Source organism: Lissotriton helveticus, chromosome 4_1 (genome assembly GCF_964261635.1).
Source record: "Lissotriton helveticus chromosome 4_1, aLisHel1.1, whole genome shotgun sequence".
In the NCBI taxonomy this organism is placed as follows: domain Eukaryota; kingdom Metazoa; phylum Chordata; class Amphibia; order Caudata; family Salamandridae; genus Lissotriton; species Lissotriton helveticus.
The window spans coordinates 1,622,026,464-1,622,045,439 of record NC_136063.1 but is presented as its reverse complement, the minus strand read 5'-3'; the positions used below and the strand labels follow the sequence as shown (position 1 = coordinate 1,622,045,439).

The 18,976-nt window shown below is 42.2% G+C and overlaps 1 protein-coding gene across 1 annotated transcript in view; it reads right to left on the bottom strand.

Annotated features, from left to right (window-relative positions):
• LSM5 (LSM5 homolog, U6 small nuclear RNA and mRNA degradation associated) overlaps positions 1 to 18,976 on the bottom strand; it is a 68,033-nt gene that overhangs the window by 34,380 nt on the left and 14,677 nt on the right. The window contains exon 4 of the mRNA XM_078685870.1: positions 6,275 to 6,347. Coding sequence (XP_078541996.1) covers positions 6,275 to 6,347 — 73 coding nt within the window. The remainder of the gene's footprint in view (positions 1 to 6,274; positions 6,348 to 18,976) is intronic.

Genomic DNA, 18,976 nt, shown 5'->3' with positions numbered 1-18,976 from the left:
CATCGGATAAATACACCGAAATGTCAATATATAAAATATTTAAAAGTATGTTAACAATGTGGAAACTCCTAAAAAATAGTCTTTAGTGCGAGAAATGAGCCTTCTGCTTTAGTATTGCACATCTCATGTACCACATAGATTGGAGAAATATTGCTGTGGCAAACACGATCAGGGGGTAGGGTCGTATTTTAGAAACCTGAAGACCTCCCTATAATCCCTAAAGTCCCTAGCCCTACATAGCTGCAAAATGCATTTCTCCCTTGCCCTAGTGTAAGTGGGGCAGAAGAGCAGAACGTGCAGATCTGTCTCACTACCGCTCCAACACCCCGGGCAGGTACTTACCGTTGAGGAAGCGTTCCGCCATTTGTGCATTACCGCCCTCAATTGCAATGCACTGTGTCTGAACTGGATGTAAAGTTTCTTGGCCAGGGAGGGCTGGATATCATCCAAAAAGACTTCAAAGCAGGGATAAGCCTTGATGTTCAAGAAAATATCTGTTAGCCTACCCGTCAAAGGATTACTTGTTGTGGACTCCATAAGGTACCTCCTTAAAACTACATTTAGTAGTTTTTTAGAAAGCAAAGAACAGGAGTCTTGGGGAGACGACCACATGTCTCCTCTACCTAGAGCGTGGCAGCGGTACTTGAAGTAATTCAACCAGTATTTTCCCCCGGGTCCCTCTCTGCAGAATGTCTCTTAGGTCCTCCCTATAGCTCGAAAGCTCAGGAGTCGCCCAAAGATGCCTCCAGTACAGGAGAGGGTGATTTGCTACGATCTCCTGGATTGGTACCAAACCCAGGTCCAACCGCAGCGGGATCAAAGGCGAACTCATAGTCAGTCGGAGCAAACGCCTAATAAAACTATTTTCCGTGAGCGTCAAAGGGGCAACTGATGTGTGGCCCCATATTTCTACGCCATAGAGTGCGCCCCCTCTTGCCTGGGCCTTATAAATCTCAAGGGGCGGGCTAAGGAGTTTCGATGAGGTGCCATTAAAAATCTTTAAAATACGACTCGATGATTGGGCCAGCTTTAGATTGGCCCTAACCTTGTGGGACCCCCAGTCCATCCTATCATTCAGTGTGACCCCCAGGTACTCAAAAGGTGGACACACGGTCCAACACTGTTCCATTCATGTGCGGGCGGGGGCAATTGGCTGATTTATAGTTGTAGACCATAAACTTTGTTTTCGAGATGTTAATCTCCAAATTTCTCAGATGACAAAAGGAGCAAAATGCCTCTAGTGTGCGCTGTATACCCCCTGGCGTTTTTGACACTAGGAGAGTATCATCAGCGAACATTAGGGCAGGTATCCTTCTCCCAGCTAAACTGGGAGAGTCCAGATCTTTTGCTCCCAAGAGATGGTCTATTAGCCCATTAAGAAAAAGGGAGAAGAGGGTGGGAGCCAAGACGCACCCCTGCCTTACTCCCCTCTCAACCGGGAAGGGGGCGGACAACTCCCCACTCCTCCTATACCTCACCCTAGCATATGTGCCCTGATGCAGTCGTTTAAATAGGTGGCACAAATATGGGGGGCACCCATCGCCAGCAGTAGTGCCCACAACTTATCCCTATGGACCAGGTCAAACGCAGACCGAAGGTCCACAAAGATCAAAAACAAACTACCCGCCCCAATAGTGACCGTCTTCCAGTAGACTAACTGTAATCTAAACAGTTGGTCTATGGTGGAAACCTTTGCTCGAAAGCCCGCCTGAAGTGAGGTTAGGATGGGTTGGTCATCCATCCAACTCTGCAACCTTGATAACAAAAGGCGGGCAAAGATTTTCTGGAGGACATCGATCAAACTTATGGGGCGGTAGTTAGCCGGGTCAAGGGGGAGGCTTTCTTGTGGATTATTTCGGCACCCAGCCAAGTTTCAGGGATCTCCTAACCCTGAAGGATGGCGTTAAAATAAACACAGCTATAGGGGGCCCATACCTTTTGTTCGCTGCAGTAGAGATCGCAAGGGATCCTGTCCAGGCCCGGGCTTTTCCTGATTTCAGACTACCGAGGGCCACCCGCACTTCATGAACAGAGCAAGGTGGGCCGACCGGGGCCTGAGCTTCCAGGAGAGCCAATTCTGTGGGACGGTTTTGCATTACGGCCTCCTCATGGTGGTCGCTGTGGCCAGATGAATACAGGGGCTTAAAGTGATCTAGCCAAACGTCCTCACTAAGTTTAGGGATGATGGCAGACTTCCCCTCTGCCGACAAGACTCGCACCAGATTCCAGAATGACCTGAAATCTCGGGTTTCCAATGCCACTCGGATATTGTCCCACCTGGCGGCTTACCACTCGGCCCTACACCGCCCTCGCCGTTCTAATGCTAATAATTCAGCCCGATTTGACCTCCCTAATCAAACACCTCTTCGCATAGCTACATGCTTTATTAAACCAATGATCCCGCCTCTTTGTCCCACCACTCCTAACACCCTAAGAGTAGAAATAGCAGGCCAGGGAGCTAAAAAGGTTGTTATGTATGTCTTGCAGCCCCTGGGAGTGGCGAGGGAGAGGTTTGCAAACTGTGCCCAGGAGGTTAGAGACCTCCGTGAGAGAGCTTACGAGTTGATATAATTCTGCCAGCCTCTCAGGTGCCAGTGCAATCCTCTCCCATCTAACTCTTCTCCCTCCCACTGTTATAACTAGATTGCAGTCAGTAGCAGTCTCCTCACATCCTTGTTCATTGTGGTAACCAAGGGGGGGCTATCAGTTCTAATGACAGTAAATTGTGATCGCGGTCAACCCTTGGGATCACAGAAAAAGTTCTGAGACAAGCCCAAAACTCTACATGCACCAATATGTAATCTATGGTAGAGCTTCCCCCCGGTCTATTGAATGTGTTAGTCACTGGAACATCTGGGGCCAATCTACCATTACAAGCCCTTAGTGAATATAGGAAAACCAACGTATTAATCGGGCCAGTGGTAGTAGGCGCTTTTCAGGGTACATGGTGCAGTCCGGAATGAACCATCTTTCGTCCTCTTCCGAGGCTATAGAGGGAATCCCCGAAAGTGGCTCAAAATGGCAGTTAAGGTCTGCACCAATAATTTTATGGGCACCCTGGGGAAGAGATTGTAAAAGACTCTAGTGCTTCCAAAATTGATAGGCCCAGCTGGAGCGGGTGAGGGCGCAGGTATATATTAAACACAGCCAGCACAGTCCCATTATTGAAGTTCAGTAGAACACAAAGAATGTCCGGACAGTCAGAATCTACAACCTTTACCGTGCATCCCAAATGAACATCAACCCAAATACATAGCCCCCCCCCCCCCCCGAGGGTCTGCCCCTCAATCTCTGAACTGCTGGGACATGGAAGGACGCGTATCCCTCCCTGACCGGAGGGGACAGCATCCAGGTCTCTTGGAAGAAACATAAATCATAAGACTCCATCAACTCTCCCCACTCCGGATTTAGCAGCTTTCTCTCAAGACCTGCTACATTCCAAGAGCCTATAAGTGGAAAGTGAGTTGAAGCAGGGACCGGGGGGTCCGCCAGTAGTAAAGGCTCAGTAGGGCAAGAAGGTTTAGGATGTAAATGGTTACCCTCTTCATCTACAGAACTAACTATCCCTTGATTAGAAAGGGGCGAAGGAATAATAAAATGTGTCCCTTCCAGACCGGCTGTCTCACCAGAAGCACCCTTCACTCTACTAGAATTCCCCCCACCTTCACACACCAAGTGGGGCGAATCAAATCCTACGGGGGAACAGATTGGTAGTGGTCAGTCTATATTGCTTAGGGCAGAGTATCTATTACCCACAACGATGTTAAATTCATAATCATAGCCAGCAGGAGAGGGGCGAAATAGTTCAAACCCCCTTAGAGCTGAGGGTTGTGAGTAAAAATACCCCAAGTGGACAGTATTAATAAAGTTCGCGTGAGAAAACCCTCCGCTAAATTAGTTCAAATACAAAATCACAACAAATGCAACAATCTCCCAACTATTCACTCCCCCACACTATAGTGAACTACCGGTCCAAAATGTTCTTTGGCATCCAACAAAAGGGTATGAAGTGCTAGATAGATGTCACAATACAACATTTATAATATGTGGGATTTTGCAATACCAGCAAGTTGTGACGCACCTAGTCGCCAATTATAGACATCAGAACTAAACTGTAATAACTTATTGGAGTTAGTACGGATGTCAAAATACCTACTGCCAGCTGCTTTGAGGAAAGGGAGGTCAAGTCACAGAGCATAATTAAGGCAGCTTTTTTATGACAGCAAGAACAAATTACTTACCAGGGGTGTGGAATTTAATAAACTATATACTTGTCCATGCGACAGGTTACTACATAAATCTACTTGTCCTGTAAAAAGAAAACTTTTGTACCTTTGGTGTGCCACGTAGTGCTGCTTCCAATTACGGCAGTAAGCTCTTAATACAAGAGCTCTGATTATAGCCTCTCAGATTATGCCACGGCTAATACTATATAGTAGGGATTGCATTCTAGAAATTCCCATATTTTGCACCTTTTCCACAGATCTTCATACTGGGACTGGAGGTAGTGTTGAGCAATAGTTCCTAGTTTTGAATGCGCTTTTAACTCTGCAAATCTACTACCTTGCATGATTTTGGGGTTGTCACCAACTCTTCTCTCATTCTTTCCCCATATAGAGAAAGGTTGGAAATTTACTCAGGACCATGGCAGAAGTAAAACTTCTTCCAGAGTTGGGAAAATAGTGGTTGGAGGGAATGTGAACTTGTAAACGCTTAGCAGATTTTCGCATTAGGAAATGTACACATGCATATTTGCTCGGGCTCATATGCAGTTCAATTATTTTCTAGGAGCATGATTTCCTGGCCTACTTGTCTAAATTATTGTGAAATCAGGATAGCTATAAATCTACACTACTCCAAGCACATGTATACCATGGTGAACTTTTGTGACTTAATTTAACCGCTACCGCGTTTTCCCGCTGTGCGCTGGAATTTCAAAAATGCGCGGTTTGTGACAAAGCCAGCTCGTCATCCGCCTAGCGCAGGTAACGCCCATGACGAGCTGGCTTTGTCATCCGCATCGAAGGGGTTAAGACTCGGGCCCCTAATTATGTCCCGAGTTAACAAAGACCTCTTGTTTTTATTCTCTGGTCCTACTTATTGGATTTTTGTTTTTCTAGTATAATTTTATGTATTAAAATTGACCATTTTTCTAAATTGGTTTGGGCTTCTTCCAGTGTTGCGTTTTCACTATATTACTGTTCTGTCTGCATTAATACTTTACACATTGCTTCCAAGTTAAGCCTTACTGATTTGTGCTAAGCTAACAGAGTTAAGCTCAGGTTAATTTATGACTGTGGTTTACCCCGACAAGCAATGCGGCTGTTGTCCAAGTAGGGCTTCTACAATCCCGCAACCAATAGCCCGATTTCTCATGATATGCATATGAATATATACTAATTTTAAATGATACAGATCTGGATTCACATTGAGTTTCTGGCTGCAATTGTTGCATCTTAATTTGTCCAAGTTCCAAATACACTAACAGCATTTGGAGAAAACTTGGTCTACTCTACCTAGTTACCCGTGGAGATTCAAGTGTAGAAAGGGAATCATTTTTCTATGTACCATCAGCAGTCTTCTAGGTGCAAACAAATACAAGCATTCTCAATTTCTGGTGATTTCAAAATCCTTTGACCTTCAACTGATAGTATTAAAGAGTTTTAACGGCAGTTAGTCCACTAGTGATAAAAGTAAGCAGAAGACATTTACACATTTTCTCCAGAAGAATAGCAGCGTCTTTCTAGCTTATCTGACAATCCAATAAATTACAACTGCATCACAATGCTGAATAAACTCCAGAAGATAGTGAAAGGCTAGGCTTTTCGTCTTTAAAAAATCCCTGTAGAAGGTGGTTTTTTTTGTTGCTTTAGATGTGGCATGCAAGAAAGAATGTAGAATTAAGCTGCATAATGTGAAATGGCTTCTTACAAATCTCGAAACGATCCCCGAAACTGGTGTACTTCATTTCGATGTTTCTGCATGCATGCTGTCAAACATACTGTAATAGGATGCCTATATGTTCGTATAAGTGCAGGGTTAGTATTTCACATCAACGCTGGTCACTTCAAGAACTTGACACCATGGATAAAGAGAGTAGTTATGAGGGACTTAAGGGAATATTAGGTAGATTGAAGGAAAATAGAAAAACAGGCTAAGCATAAGAGTGCAAGTGCCTCTTTGCCCACGTTCCAATCACAAGGCAGACATCAAATCGTCATTCCCACTAAATGCAGTTTCAAAAAGGAATATAAAACTCAGTCACATTACTTACCATAGTGATGTTATTTCCATTTAGCAAAATCTGATCGAGTTTTGTGATTCTTCTTCCTTCAGGTGTGATCTCGCTGGTTAGAAAATAAGGAACAGGTTTACGGGGAAGAAAATAAAACCACACTGTTTCAAATCCAGACAACATTGACAGAAGACTGTAGGTAAAAAAATCAAAACGGTAACATAGACAAGTCCATAAAAAAGAAAGACTTTAATAAGCTTCCAAGAAAGTGAGTTATGTGGTTTTAGTTTTGTGGGGGCATTTGAATTTGTGTAACATTGTCCGAATCAGAAATGGGCATATTTTGCACACTGGCAAAGGTGACAGCACTACACACTGAACAGGTAACATCTACATCAAAGATTCATTCTCTCCTTTTCTGTCAAAAATACAATCAGGCATAACAGAGTTTGAAAAATTCGAAACAGTAAAACCAAAATGACCACTAAAGATAAAATATAGTAATTTTAATTATTACCACCTCATGTCCTTCTGCAGTTAGATGACCAGATAAACAAAAGCATCAGTCTGCTCCAAAGGGAGTCGGTTCATCATTTTCCCTTGAAGGGTTTAAGCTGGTTAAATGCCATGAACTTTGTCTTGGCACCATTAATTTTAAGACCTCTCAGAAGGCAAAACTCTTCGTAACGATGGAGGGCACACTGCAATCCGCTAGGAGTTTTAGAGATTATCAGCGTGTCATCCGCAAACATTAAAATAGGACTTTTTCTTCCAGCTAAGACAGGAGCATCAGTGTGGATGGCATCAAGAAAGTTTGTGACTCCATTTATGAAGAGGGAAAACAATGTGGGAGCCAACACACATCCTTGACGGACACCCTTTAGCACGGGGAAGGGATCGGTCTTATTTACGCCACCTCCTCCCCCAACGTATTTGTGCATAGTTTTCCTTATGGAGGTGGGCAATCAAGTAGAGTAAATCGAGTGGCATCCCCATCTCCTTCAAGACCTCCCACAATTTGTTCTCAGTAAGTTTTATGAAGAAGCATTAAAGGCTCACAGATAAGCAGGTCCTGTTGCCTAACCAGCTCATTATTTGCATCTTCTAAAGGGTTATCCGCCACCCGTTTTGTGCCACCATCAAATTTCCAAGCACAACAAGGTCATAAATAAATATGACCTATGATTACACATACCTCGTTTGTTCTTTTCTAGCTCCGAATTTGTCACAAATTGACATGCTTTTGAATTAAAATACCAAGCAGATGGTCATAGCAGGGAAGTTAGGTACACCAACGCTGCCTGAAAAACGGTTGTTTCTACTTTTCTATACACTGTAAATAAAGCATGTTTGTACTTTATAATTTGTGCTGAATTTGTTTCTATGTTGTAACAGTCCCCCGTTGTCGTTTTTTTGGGAGGGGTTTCCAGATATTAATTTGTGCTATGATCCAAGTAAGCCCCGGTCATGACCAAATGGTCTGTAGACAGTGCGTACTTTGTTCCCAAAGGAGCAGAGCCACTGGAAAGATGTGGGCATGCAGCATCTTCCACTTAATTATACAGCTCCTCCAGCTTAGCATCTGTCCGGAGCGCCTTCTCAAACCTATCTAGAAGATCACGCTTTGTCCTTCTCAAACCTTGCTAGAAGATCACGCTTTGTCACGATTGGTCAGGTAGATCTTCCAATACGTTTTCCAGTTGATTGTGTTTCTGCTGTAAAGAAACAATTTCAACCATACTTGTTACTTCACCCTGGCATGTTTGGCTATCTTTACACAAGTACAGAAAAAAATAATTGTCAATTTTAGTCTCAAGTTTTTCTACTGTCATGTGTGCCCCACGCCAGGGAGTCTGCCTGTTTTGATACTCATGTGATGATTGTGGCATAGTATCGTCAGCTGACTGTACAATTACACTCTCGTACTTGGCTGCAATCACATCTCAATCTGCCTCCTGTAATTAAGGTCCTGGACCTTTCAAGGCCACAGTCAATGGTCTTCCCGACACCAGCTAGGTAGCTTTTTGGTACACATGCACCATTCCTTAATTTGAAGCCAAGCATGCAACATCCACCAAACGTCAACCCCCAACATGGTAAACACACAGGTCTTGCTTTGCCAACAAAACACAATTTCCGGCCCATGCCAATCCAAAGGGAATACATAATCCACAGGTCTGCTGCGGGGACACAGGCATCTTCAGTGATTGTCAGCTCTATTCTTTGCACTGCATCATTCGGCTGTGCTCACACTACGCAGTCTGGATCACTTTTATTCTGTTACCACATGGGCAATCTTATTTCGCCACGGAAAACGATGAAAGGCCTAGAGGACACACATTTTAGGTAGCCATCCTCATTTGCGGTTATTCTATGCCCCCATTTAAGCTTTCACAGATCGCCTTAGCAATCTTGCATTTTTTGTATTTTTTTTAATTCTTTTTTATTGGTATTTACAAATTGCACGGTACATCTACTGACAGACATATAATTGCACTGCTTGGATACATTTGCGTCGTTGTCTCAAAACAATAAGAACATGTAACATAACCGGAGCCCCAAAGCTGTAGGTTTGCTCTGTGTGAACCTTTTTTCAGCTCTTCCCATACTATTTGACTTCAAGTTATTGATTAGCCAAACACCAATATGCACATTCCTTAATATAGCTGAAATTAGGTAAAATTACTTCAGGAATAGGTTGATGAGGCTAAATATCAGTGTAATTCAGCTAAATTAAAAAAGGTGGGCATGCAAAGTATGTTAAAGGAAGTTATCATTATCAGTCCGAAGCGCATAGGTTCATTTCCTGAGACGGGGTAGTGGTTGATTTAAGAAAATATCAGCAACACCAAATATTTAATTACCAACTTATTTAAAATAGAAGCCAACAAAGAGGCATTTTAAATATTTGTCTTTGATAACTTTATATCGGTCGTAGACCATAAAAGTGCAAATAAAATACATACAAGCACAGTAATAAAATCCATTGATAAAAGCAATTTAAGAAGTTATTAAACGGTGAGTTATCAAAAAGAGGGCTGTTGCCCCAACTAATTCATTATGACAAAAGTAGTCCTTCTGCACCACATACCATGTAGGAAGCGGGAAAACGAAAAAACGATAGGAGGGGAGGTATCATATGTTAAAACTCTACAAGCCTGTGCGCGTTGTTTAAGTCCCAAGTTTCTTAAATATTTGGTCAATAGCAATATTGGCCTTTAATCATACACCTGATAGTTGTCCTGAAACCAGATATCGTTGGTAAGAATGACATTTTAGTAAGCTCAATTTCCTTTTGTATTTTTAATAAAAGCAAATTCCTTGGCGGATCACCAGATTAAGTCAATATGACTTTGCAATTAAAGAATCCAATGGACAAATGGGTAAATATAAATTTTCGCAGTCAAGACTTCGCCCAACTGTCTCACAGAAGGAAATATTCTAGCATCTTCTGAGGATCAAATACAACTAACAGAACTGTGATTAAAAAAGGATTCTAAGAACAATATCTGTACTTCTATCTAATTTTAACCAGATCTCACCTAAAAAGGCTAATTCGGCAATATTGCAAGTACAAAGAGCTAATATATGGTCTCCTGTATTTAATATAAAGTGAATATAAAAAGCTTCAGTCGTTCCAGCCATCCACTGGCAGAAGACCATCTGCTTTTTATTCATCATCTAGGGGAAGTGAAGTTTTACATTTGTGGTAACTTACTTTTTCAGTGTTAATCAGGAGGTCAAATAAAGTCAAAAGGTGGGAGAAACTATTGTCAGAAGATCAGTATCTCTGGCATCAGACTGGGTCAGTAGAAAAACTAAGAAAATCAATGCCAGTCTCAGGACTTTTTTCTACTCTTCACTTTGATGGGGAGGTCACTGATAACGAAGAGTAAAGTTCTTAATATCACAACAGTGGTGCATCACAATGTGAAAAAACACAAACCCAGTGACAAGTAATGGATAGTGAGAATATAACAAAGCAAAAAAGAGGAACTATTGAGTTATTAGCCACCTTTAACGAAAATAAACACTTGCCGTAGAGCAGTCAACAGTTGCATCAATAGCATGCTATTTAGCGTAAACATGTGCTCCACTATGTGCCATTATTTTGATTGGGAAAGCATTGACCATCTTGCTATTCCACCTTAGCAGCTATCTTCTGGCATATAGAGTTACACAAATACTCTTTAAGCACTAGTACACTTCTAGATGACATGGAAGTAGAACGAAGCACAAGTTCCAAGCTCAAGGCCAGAACTGGTGAGAAGTTCCTTCCTCACCCTTATGCGAGTACTTGCCTTCTTATATTTTCTGTAAAGCAGCATTTTCTATGCAGTTTTGAAGGGTACTTTGTATTTGACTTCATCTGCCACAGAGACTTGCAAATCTTTGGCAAGTTGAAATTTTAAGATTCCAGCAATTTTTTCTCAACGTTAATTGAAATCAATTGATTGACTATCAGTTTACTCTTGCAACAGCATCCACAGAGTCATCTTCCTATGGTAATTGTTCACCTCAAATCCAGCCTTTTTGCTCGCACTGCAATGCTGATTTTCAGGTGCATGGAATTCAAAAAGTACTGCTATGTACATCAAGCCATTGAGTGATTTCCTACAATTTACCTCTACCTTACTTGTTTTTCAATAAGCTCACGAATTCGATTATAAGCCACCTGAAGTGCCCTGAAAGCTTCTGGTTGTACTGGTAGACAAACTTGACTTGGTAAAGCAGTTTTCACTTTATTACAGAGAACAACTATGTGGTTCATGCTAGATATAGAAATGTGCAAATCTTATACTTGCCCTTGGGACAGTGCACTGATCGGACTCCAACAAACCATTTCTTACACAGCAAGACTTTGCTTATTTATAATACTTACAATTGCTCACCTGGCTCTTTCGGTGTCTTAACCAATGAACCATAATTCAATATCCACAATGTAAGACTCTGGGTGATATTGCGTAATAACCGTTGTTGTGAGGCTGGTCCTCCTCGTTCACTTGCACATACTCCAAACTACTGACACACTTAGAACTATTCAATATGCATAGCTGTACACCTGTCCTGAGACAACATTTATCTTACCTTACCTTTTTCAAACCTATCAGATATGATAAGACGAGCGGTTAAAATAGGAGACGCAATATTGCGTTTATCAAAAGAGCAAGAATTAGCTAGAAAACAGAGAGGTATGGAAGTAGTTCAATCTCAAGCACAGAATGAAGATGTTCCGGTGGAAGAGGCTACATCCAGTAGTACTACAGTTACTGTAAGACCTATGCGTGAAGCTACACCCCTCTATATTACTCCTAAGGGCGCGGGAACAAATGATGATAAAACTTAAAATGATGCAAAGGGATATTTTATATATAATTGGGTTTATACTCCTTGGAGTGGAGCTGATGTGATGGCTCTTAGATGCAAAGGGATATTTTATATATAATTGGGTTTATACTCCTTGGAGTAGAGCTGATGTGATGGCTCTTAGAGTTGCTTTGGCCGACCCCCTGAAAAATCCTGCCGTCTTCTATGAGGAGGTGGAAGGAGCCATTAGCTCCTGCACTATGACCTTGCCAGATATTGATATGTTCTTTGGGCTTATATTGCCTCCCGATATGTGGGGAACAATACGTAAAATAGATGACAATGTAGTATATGGTGATACCTGGGAACATTTACAACAAATAGATGTGGAAAGGGAGCCTGCGCAGAAATCTCAGAAGGAGATATTAGATCTTCCTAAAGCTATTGTGACCAAGTTAAAGGCTTTCATATCCCCTAAGAAAATAGATTGGACTACGTTACCGTCCTGTAAACACAAAAAGGATAAGTTAGTTTCGGATTTCTTTTCAAGATTTGAGGAAACATTCCATGATTTTAATGGTCAGTCATTGGCCGATGATACGGGTAAGCATTTGTTTGTTGATAAATTTGTCGATAATATGTTACCGGGAAAAGCTAGTCGCTTAAAAGGCCAGCGAGAGTTCTTGGACCACGCCTTCTCCAGTTTCCCTTTTGACAAGGGCTCAATATTATGAGCAACAGGAGCAGGAAGCAAAAGACAGGTAGGATAGGAAGGTTAAAATAATTAAAAGACAAAAGTTATGTTGGCTCAAGTATATGGTCCACCATTTAGAGGAGGTGGAAGAGGCGGACGTGCAATGTATACAACTGGGGTGCCCCCTCTCCCTTGAGTAAATGTGTCCCCTGATCAGTGTGCTTACCATAAAGAGACTAGGCACTGGTGTTCTGAGTGCCCTCTTTTTCAAAGTCAATAGTACCAACGGGGAAGGGGTAGTGTGGGAAGACGCCCGGGGAATTTAGGAAACAGGGGAGGTACAGGAGCTCGCCCAAGATTTGAAGTAGTTGAACAAGGACCAAATGACTAATACTTTTGATAGACGAAATCAATATCAAATGTCTGATTATTCTGATGAGTTCCTTGCAGATTCTGATTACGCATAGGGATGCCTAGGACAGGGTAAGGAACCGGTTGAGGTGCCAGTAGAACAAATGGGTACTTATGTTGATGTAAACGTCTTGGGATCTGCTGATCAGTTTCTGGTTGACACAGGGGCCACCCATAGTGCTCCATCTAAAAATCTGGTTCCTAGGGCTGCCGTCTGGCACAACGTCAATAGGATTCGATGTGACACCTAACCCTAGCTCACTTTCACAGCAACTTGAATTCAGATTTGACAAATTCACTTCAGCATGTCCATTTTTGTTTTCCCCTACCACTCCGGACAACATTGTGGGTATCAATAAGCTTAAATATTTTCGTGCTACAAAACGACGTTCTCCGGAAGGTGCGCATGATTGCGAGATCCTGTCTTGTCAATGAGGATGCCTATTGTAATGAAGGAACACTAATATTGTTATCATTTCATGCCTCCCATCATCACAAAGTCTCTAGAAAGAAATTGCACGTTTGTAGACAGCAGGTTACCTATTTAGGTCACCTCCTATTTAAGGAGGGACGTGCACTCACTCCAGGCCACATTCAGATAATTTTAGAGACTCCTGTACCCCGTACTCAGAAGGATGTCTGTACACTGATTGGCCTTACTTTTTTATGGTGGACAGTGGATCCCCAGTTTTTCGCACATTATTAAACCTTTGTTGGCCCTTTTTGATAAAGACACTCCGATGCCTTTCATATGGACTACTGAATGTCAGAATGCCTTCCAACAGTCACGCCAAGCTCTTTGTTCTGCACCAGTATTAGGAACTCCAGACTACACTCACTAACAAGAGCATGTGAGCTTAGTACAGACTTACTTGTCAATATTTTTAACGACAGCCAGTACGCATTCAGGTTGGCACATAATTTTGGTCGCTTATGGAAAGAAAGGGGTTTTCTCACCTCACATGGGACACAAATAGTGCATGGAGAATGTGTGCATAATCTTCTTATGGCCCTAACCTATCCTAAGAAAGTGGCAATTGTTAGATGTAGTGTAAACAAGAAAGTGACTGATAAAATAGGAGCAGGTAAATGCATTTGCAGATCACACAGCCCGAGAGACCGCAATTCCATGTATGTGAAGTCAGAAGCTGAACGTTGGCATGATGCCAGGCAGGAAGTGCTGGACATGCAACAATCTGCCTCTGCTGATGAACTAGATCAATGGTCTAAGGAGGGAACACTGGATGATGAGGAATAAAGGTATGCCCAAATGGAAGTTACCCACAGCCTACTGATATCCCTCGATTCACATGGCACATGGGCCGGCACATTTTGGTGCATCCTCAATAGCATAACAACTTATGCAAGTTTGGGATCATCCGGATATTGCCAGCACTGCTAAAAAAGATAGTCCAGTCTTGTCTGGTCTGTCTCCAGTATAATCCTGGAAAGTGAAAGCAAACTCCAACAGGAGGGTTTGCGACACCAACTGCACCTTTTGAGGTCCTGCAAATGGACAACGGACCTCATTTCATTGGGCAAGTTATAGAATGTCATGAAAGGGTTGGGGATTACGCAGAAATTTCATGCCGCTTTTCACCCACAGTCAGCAGGCCTGGTGGAGCGATACAACTCCACCCTGACATTGAAATTGGCTAAAATACAAGCTCCCACGTCTTTGAAATGGCCTGATGCACTGTCCCTAGCTCTGCTTTCCATCAGATCGATATCACATACACGGTCAGGCCTTACACCGTATGAAATAGTCTTTGGGAGGTCCATGAATATTTGGGGGGGGTCCCAAAGCCTCGCCCTACACATGACTTACCCCATAGGTTGATGAGTGACTATTTGTCCCAGTTAACTGGCAGCTTGTCTTCTATTTATCAACAGGTTCGGGAAGTTCTTCCAGACAGTTCGCAGTGTGAAGGCCACGATCTGCGGCCTGGCGATTCCATGCCGCATGCCCTCGAAAGCCCAGCTGCGTTGACAGATCACCGCGACATTCTGATTACTGAGAAAGGGTGAGCTGCGTCACCTGAAAGACCTGAGGAAGTCTTTCCGGACCACACGATCCCTGGTATATCTAGATATCTGCTTCGATCCAGGAAGAAACACATTTCATTGCAGAAAGAGACTGTTTGAGCCACTGTCCTGGGTGGTTAAAGACTGACTACAAAGGGGGGTAGCCTATTAGTGACTACTCGTCTCAATGTTAGTGAAGAAACCAACGCCTGCCCAAGACCTGGGCCAAAGTTCCCTCTAATTTTTTTCATCTGTGTGGCAGTTCAAGGTCTCTGTGCACTGCAACCAACGCTATGTGCACCAAGCAACTGATCCTGCATTTGAGTTCCTCGCTCAGCAATATAAATCTGTGGCAATCACCACTCCAAACCTTTGTTTACAATGAGTGCAAAACAGGTGCATTACACACACATACAGCTCTATTTAATAAAGTCTTGAAACTGTTCTGCAATGCAGTTGTAGAAAAGCACAGGACACAGAAGGTGCTACCGTTCTAAATATTTACTGAACAGCAGGGTTGATGCAAGCAGTCAGAAGAATGAGGCAGTTATTGAGCTTGAACCGGGATCCGGGCTGGACCAAGTCAAATATGCTAACATTTATTTATCCCAGTGTAACTCGCCAACACCGGAACACATTGAGCAGGGCCCACAGGTTGTCTGCTTTCCGTTCTGAACAGAAATTTGCATGCAGTGAAGGGGATTTCTTATTTACAATTTAAGTTGGCCCAAAACACAGGCCTCATTTAAAGGGCCAGCATCCCTACTTTAGTTTAAGAATGATCCTGGCTGGGAGCTACCTGGACCGAATACCTAGATTCCAACATAATAGAGGACAAACAAAGGCACACAAATAGAACTTTACAAGTCAAGTACATAAAAGAAACATTTTAAGCAGGTTTTTGACTTGGTTTACCCTTCCTACATAAGCTACAAGCATTTACTCTAATAGGTTAGGCATATGTTAAGAGTACATAACTGGGAGAAACAAAGAGTATGGCTATAAAATGCAACGGTGCTGGATCTGTATTTATAAAAATTTATTACTACACAAGGGAATCCATTTGAGCAGCACCATACAACAGATATAGTAAAAAAACAAGGTTCTAAACACATGCCTTGCAGTTTGCAAGAGACTTGTTGATGCTGGTATATAGCTCAATGTGCTACATTAGGATTGCAATTTTTGTACTGCAAGATAATGGATATGTGTCAAAAGTAGTAGCTCACTTACCTATCGAAAAAATATTTGATTTACATGTTACAGGATGTGCTTTACAGGAGATGCATTAACCCTCTATGCAGCATTATGAGTCAAAACTGGAAATAGACAAAAAGCATCTCTCTCCAGCAACTGCACTAACCACCAGAGTTATATGACCATTACTATTATCCCCCAAGGTATCCCGGGCACACAAAGATCTCTGCAGAGGGTGTCTTAACCCCATGAGATATTTAAAAATGCAGTCTTTGCAATCAATTAAACTAGAACAGATTTACCATCACATTTGTCCTTGTTGCCAAATTCTTTGCTGCAGAGTGCAGACAGCCAGTGACTCTGCTTTGCATGACTCGGTGACTGCGCCCCCTTTCTGAGTTTGCAAATCAATGAGGTCTCTGTGGTTATTTCATGGCGAAGTGGCAATAAAGTGCATGTGGTTCTAAGATCAGCTCCCACCAAATTCTGACAGAGCCATTCATTCCCCTAACTCCACAAATTCCAACAGCACCAGAGGTAAAGGGCTGCACTCTTATTTGTACGAGCCGACTCCTGAAAATATTTGAAATGTATAACAAAAATGTAAGAATATGATAACGTTGCATTCAATATTCAAGAAAGTGCATTTCTTTAGTATGTGGAAGTGTTTCCCTTTAATGCATCCAAATAATTAGAAAGTATTTATTAAAAGTAGACTGTTCCTAAGCGCGATTTAAAACAATACATCACATAACAGGGGCAGCTACACTTCTGTGGATTAAATGCAGGCCAGTTCCACAACAATAAATATATGCGGTCTACAATACTTTCATTCCTGCGTTGTGCCCCCAAACGTTGCTAGTTTTTTCTGTTTTATATAGCACCAACTCTGTACAGACACTGGAGCACTTTGCATGAGCACCAGTTGCATTACACAAAGACTTAACATTTCTTTTTAAGATACGGGGAGATAACGTGATTTGCCCGGAGTCATGGAATGTTGAAAATGCAGAGCTTGGAAACGTTTTCACTTGAGGGGTTAACACTGCCTCTCCCCCCCCCCCACTCAACGAGAGAGCAGGGTAAGTTCTACGTGCATAGCCAGCTGCCCCTGGGTTTACTTTTCAGAGTGCCCTCAAATTACAGCCGGATCGCAGCCTCTCACCCAGAGTCATTAAGTGTAATACAGAATCGCCGAATGAAAATCTCTGTATAATAGGATGCAATTTTAGAAGCGTTTTTGGGGGCACAACAAAAATATATATATCTATAGTTTACTTGTAGTCGAACACAGCTCCTCCATACCAAAGTGAGCAGTGCTGCCATTACACCACGCAACCACTGCAAAGCTTTTCTGGCTCCTGACATCAACAGAGGAAGTAGCAAGTGTAGAAGCTGTTAGCTTTGTAATCTGCAGCATACCCGGAGCGTCCGTGGCAGAATAGCTGCTCTTCAGTCTGGCCTTGAAAAAGCACTGCCACTGCTCCTCGCACTTTGGCCAGAAAGTGACCATTTTACCCCGTTCATCTGCATATGTATATTTACATACGTGGTTGAGGAATGGATTCATGGTAACAGGGGTGTGGAATTTATTGAAATATCTGCTTGTCCATGGGGCAAGTTGCTTCATAAATCTACTAGTCCTGTAACAAAATCCACTTGTCCCTTTGGTGCCATGTGGTTCGGCGACAAATTTTGGCAGCAATCTCATTATATAAGAGCTCTTGTATAGCCTCTCTGATTATGCCAGGACTCATACCATAATAGTTTTTGAATACTAGCAATCCCTTTATGTTGCCACGTTTCTGCAGATCTACATACTGGGACTGAAGGTAGTGGTAAGCAATAGTTCCAGGGTTGGAATGCCCTTTAAGTCTGTGCAAATCTACTAACTTGCATGTTGTAAGGGTTTTCAACAACTCTTCTCTAGTCTTTTTCCATACTGAGAAATGTTGGAAATGTACTCCTGACAATGGCAGACGTAAACCTTCTTCCAGAGTTGGGAAAAAAGTGGTTGATGGGAAAATGACCTTGCAAACACTCGGGTTTTCGCATGAGCAAATCTACACATGCATATTTGCTCATGATAAACTCCAGTTCACAAATATTTTCCAAGAGTACATTTTTTGCCCTACTTCTATAAATTCTTGTAAATTCACGAAAGCCATATAGCTGCACTTAATGCAAGGACATATACCAAGGGTGCACTTTTGAGACTTTCTTCAATAATGGGGCCCTTAATTTGGTCTGGCGTTTACCACAACCTTTTGTGTTTATTAAAATTCTCTCTCCCTCTCTCTGTATCGGCTGGCTTCACTGTGAGTGACGGCATTAAGCTCTTTCACAAGGAGTATATTGGCACACAAAGTAGTTTTGTTCAGTGGCAGTAACTAATTTGGCAGTGTGCTTTTTTTAGAACAATTTTTTTTTGTTGCTTTTGCCAATGTTTGTTATAATGGTGAGGGCCTGGAAGCTCTCACATCAAGAAGGCTTTACAAAAACCATGCCAAAACAAGTCACATAGTGGCAAAACTAAAAAACGGACAACTAATTTCAGACCTACTGGCTTTGCCAATGCTTGTTTATTTTTATATTACTCATAATCTTATTGAAACTGGTTACACTGATTTTCCAATATGAATATTTTTGTGAAATACTAGCATGCATCAACACATCTTACTAAATGATGCTGCAAAGAAACGGTACCTGAAATTTCATAGTAGTGTAGCAAATGTTTTTTTCCTACTTTCATTTTTTTAGCAACATTTTATACTAAAAGCAAAGAGTAATTAATCTTGCTCTCAAGCGTCTACAAATATTTGCATCTAATCGGAGAGCATTCTGGGAGCATTATACATAGCCTCATATTTCTAAACTTTGAAACCGTGAGTACACATTTATATACTGTAACCACTGTCAGTAGTGCAGTCAGATCTTACATTTACTTAGAGCGCGCACCCTAATAATAAAGGCTTGCAATTAATGAACCATAAATACAAGTTTGAACAGCATTAACATAGGCACACAAATAATAACTAAAGGCAGTGCCCTTCCCTGGCCCTTAATGTGCTACTGCAAACTGGCAGCCAAAGGGTTTGTGCTGCAGG